The sequence below is a fragment of the Tribolium madens genome, unplaced genomic scaffold, assembly GCF_015345945.1.
Source record: "Tribolium madens isolate multiple individuals breed KSU strain unplaced genomic scaffold, Tmad_KSU_1.1 Scaffold_91;HRSCAF=231;Tcas5.2_LG7, whole genome shotgun sequence".
Lineage (NCBI taxonomy): Eukaryota > Metazoa > Arthropoda > Insecta > Coleoptera > Tenebrionidae > Tribolium > Tribolium madens.
Genome location: NW_025401063.1, coordinates 3,070,469 through 3,074,970, shown reverse-complemented (window position 1 = coordinate 3,074,970; position 4,502 = coordinate 3,070,469). Strand labels below are relative to the sequence as shown.

General features: G+C 31.8%; 1 protein-coding gene across 1 annotated transcript in view; it reads right to left on the bottom strand.

Moving 5' to 3' along the window:
* LOC123011738 (CCR4-NOT transcription complex subunit 2-like) overlaps nt 1-3,852 on the bottom strand; it is a 10,546-nt gene extending 6,694 nt beyond the window's left edge. Inside the window, exons 1-3 of the mRNA XM_044409330.1 lie at nt 3,288-3,852; nt 2,761-3,143; nt 5-99 (exon numbers count right to left, since the gene is read on the bottom strand). Of these exons, the coding sequence (XP_044265265.1) occupies nt 5-99; nt 2,761-3,143; nt 3,288-3,436 (627 nt within the window). The 5' untranslated portion in view covers nt 3,437-3,852. The remainder of the gene's footprint in view (nt 1-4; nt 100-2,760; nt 3,144-3,287) is intronic.
* Nucleotides 3,853-4,502: the final 650 nt, after the last annotated feature.

The following is a 4,502-nucleotide window of genomic DNA, read 5'->3' as shown; positions in this document are numbered from 1 at the left end:
CTGCCCTGATAAATGTTAAAAGACCAACGATACCGAATTGATCGTTCACCATACTCGCGGGGATGTTCGTCACTCTGCCGTCCGGAGATGTCTGAATTCCTGAAAACAGACACAAAATTATTAGAAATTATCGATTTSCCAGAAAAAAAATCGCAATTACATAATTAGAAAAAAACAAAAAACTAATAACATTCATTTAAATAACGTGCGAAGTTTTTACTTCAATGATTACATTTTTACGCCTCTTTCAAGTCTGCAAGTTCGGAAAGGTTTTTAATTAAAAAGTTTTTAACAAACTTACAATTGTGKTGTTTTTTCCAATCAAAGAATTCAAATACATATTAATAAACAATAATAATCTACTTTCTTATCATTATAGAACATGAGCCAAACTTAATTCGAATGAACTTGACAACAAGTAGTAAAATACATGGATTGTATGGAAAATATCTAATATTAACTGATTAAAATAGTACAATTTCTTCTACAAGATTCCAAAATTTAAAGTTTTTTTATACAAATATCGAACAAAAAAAATACGATAGCCGAAAATGATAATTTTTTGTTTTCTTGACAATTATTTTTATCAATTTCGCAGGATTCTAAGAATTTTGGTAAATGAAAATGACTCAACGAAACATAAATAATTATCACTTTCTTGATAATATTATTGTAAAAATTGCACTTTAAAAATATATCTATAAAGTGAAAACAGTTTATTTTTAAGAATTATGTATTTTTAAACATATTCTTTAGGGTTTCACTATTAGGACACGTTTTTTTTTAACACAATGAAGTACTTCTAATTTCTAAATAATTTATTGAAATATATTAGTTTGTTTATACCAGGTGGACAAAAAGTAAACTATGAAACTATTTTTTTTAACTAATTGAATGATAAAGTAAACGATTTTTTACCTCAGGTTGGTGCCAAATTTAAAATTTTAGTTTGGCAACCTTGACTTTCAACTTCAAACGTCAAACTTTTATAGGCAATTGTCATTTATCTGCGACGGGCGATTGCTGATTTAGTCGTCACATGAAACATTCTGATATAACAAATTAGAAGGATTACCAATAATTCAGTGTTGCCAATAGATTTTTTGTCACATCCGGTACTAAAAATGTAGACGTTTCTTAAGAATGATTTTTCAAATTAATTGTTTCTTTTTGAGTTATGCAAAATGTTTAATTTATTCAAATGGCATCCACTATAAAACCTTATTCCTCTCATCACTTTATTCCCTTGTGTTGGATTAATAATCTGGTATTTTATTCCCTCTGAAATAAAACAAAAAAATACCGACTTTTACTCTTAAAATTGAATGAACTGAATATTTTGAAAAATTTATCATTTCCTTATTTTATTATTAATTTAGTCTGTTGGAAAAAAAATTTGTATGCATCTCTGGATTGAATGAAAATGCCCTCGACTTCCTTCGATCGCCTCTCTCTCGGAATTAATTGTTCTTAATACATAAACAATTATTTTTACACGTTTTATTCAATTTTTATCGAAAAAAAAAAATTGTATAAGTTGCAATTTTGAGAAAAATTTCATCACATTTTTCATAGTGCTTTAATTTTTATTAATTATTATTTTCTGAAAACAAATGATAAAAATACCGCTTGTTCCATACTTTTTGTTCACCTACTTTTGCTCTCACCAACCTTTCTTTTACTAAATAAAATATCTTTTTCTAAAACAATTATTTTCACTTGGTGTTATCGTAAATGTCTTGTAAATAAAATCTTGCAAAATCAGTTTAATGATATTATAATTTATGCATTTATAACAACGCAATTCAGTGACACCAAATTCACACATAATAAATTCACATATAAACGATTTTTATGTCATCACCTGTTATTATCACGAAAAGTCGGAAATTACTAATTGATTTTTATCAAAAAATAAGACATCTAAGAAAGTAATGAGTACATTTTTTTTTGCCAAAAAGCAATAAAATTTCTAATCAAAGTGGCCTGTAATTTTTAAATTAAGTTGGCAACATTGAATAATGTAAAAGTTCCCACACTAAATGACTGTGATTCTACTCATCAAGTAGGCCACAACTCTAAAACCTAAATTTGGCAACACTCAAATTTAAACGTCACAATTTAATAGTTAATTGTCATTCATTTTTGACGACTACCATAATCGTCTGCTCTAAGAATTCAGTGTTGCCAACATTTTCCGTCTCAACCTTCTAATTTGCTATTTTTCAGCGGTTACRCGTCACAAATGAATGACAATTGCCTGTAAAAGTTTGACGTTTGAATTTGACAATCAAGGTTGCCAAATTAAGATTTTAAGTTTGACGCCAYCTTGACGATAAAAACAACGTCATTTACAGTCGCTGAACATAAGACAATGTWGCCAACTTAATTTCAGTCACAGACCACTTTGATCGGAAATTTAATTAAACATTTGGTATTTTTAACAATACTTCTTTACTACAACGCATTTATGTTATGGGTCAGTTATTATTTTAATTGTTTCAGATTTTATCTACTTTTTGCAAGCTTTGTTCTGCGAATTATTCACACAATAAATGAAAATCAACCGTTAAGTGCAAAACTTATCAAAACTGAAGGATTTTATAAATAAAAAAAATAAATCTTTTAATAAAAATTACGAGAAAAATAGGATCAGTTCCTCGAAATCTCGATGATAGAAATAATACGCAAATCACTTATCACTAATAAAGTAAATATCAGTCATGTTATCGATGTTATTTGGCTGAGATAAGCAACTACCTGATTTGGCGCTGTTTTTGTCGTTCTCCCTGGCACTGGAGGAGCCGTCTCCTCCACCCCCCGTATTGTTTTTCTCTCCTGACGTGCTCCCCCCCGGCGAGACTCCCTCCCGATTTTGCGTTCCCGGCAACGCAGGAAAGTCTTCGTTTGACATAGTAAATTCACTCGCTTCCGACGTGGGTTGTTTCACCATCCCCACATAGGGCTTCGCACCGGGCATGGGGCTCGGCTGTGGAACGTTATCTCCCGAACTTCGGTTCGTTAACGAAGGAAATTCACTAAGATCCAATAATGACGGGGTGTTAGTGTCTCCTGAGCCAAACACAGAATTAAAGGAACTATAACCTCCCAACGAACTCATGTTACCCATTTGGCTACTATTTCTACAACAGAACAGATTATTATGTTCGAGTAACTGAAATGCTGCCATTTGAGTTATGACACTTAGGTTATGATAACTTTGACATAAACAAACTCAAGTTGGTCTGGATTGGGGCCAACTGGAGCCCGTTTATGGGAGTAGTTACCCCATGGCGGGAATCCCCCTCCTGTCTGAAGGCGCTCTTTGCCCGAAAACAGGGGTAACATGACCAGACATAGAGTTACTTCCAAAACTAACACTGGATCTTCCGAGGCTGCTACCTCCTATGTTCCTTGTAAAGTTCAAATTCGCCATAGCTATCTCGTGCGGGGTGGGCCACCTTTTAGCATAACGGAATCACGGTCGGACACTGAAAAAATCGCCCCTTTCTGCGCCACACTTCTTGGATTATACTATCAGCACAAAAAATACAAATAACATCATAAACACTTGAGACTTAAATGCACGGTTTTCGCTTCAACTAGACTATTGAGACCACTTAATGAAGAATGCACGACTCCTATAGGGCTCGGAGCACGAAAAAAACCTCTCGCTATACTAAATAAAGGCGTAATTTTGACAAAGTGGATGTTATTGTCCAAGTTCGCTCCGCCATTACCGTCGGAAATGTCAAGATGGTTCTTTCGACAATGTCAGCTGTCAACTAAGCTTCCTAACGCGTCCGCCAGATGGACAGTCAAATTAACGCAATGTTGGTTGCATAATGTTTTAAATTTAAACGTTTTATTTCACTCTTCTCCACTTTAAACACACTGATGTTCTAATTTACAAAAAAACAAGTTTTCAATGTTTTAATTACAAAAACAAAATTTTTGTTGTGCAATAAACAGATAAAAATTTGTCATGTATGACTTTGTAAAAAAATGTTAAAAAAATTAAGTTTACAAATTTTTCTATATAACTCTTTAAAAATGATAGCGATTGATTAAATATACAATGTACTTAAAAAAATAAGCAACTGGGCTAAAAAATGCCACTACGCGGCGCATCCACCATTTCTATTACTTCCATGAAACCTCAAATAGTGGGAAAAAAAAGAAATTATTATAAACGTATAATTATTATTACTTCGTAACAATGATTTAGACAAACAGTAAGATTTAAAATGTTACTTCTGGACCAGGATACGTGGCGTCTCAAAAAACAAGGCAGAATTCTATTTTTAATATCATACCTAGAGAGTGGGTGAAGAGAATTTTATGGATTTAGAGGAATCTTTTGATTTGTTCGTATTATTTATTAATTTTTATATTTTTATGGTTTAAATAGAATAATTTTCTTTATATATATTTTTTTCTTCTTTGGTTTGTTTATTTTTTATTAATTGAGCTAGCTTAATTTAGAGCGTAGTACTGAAGAT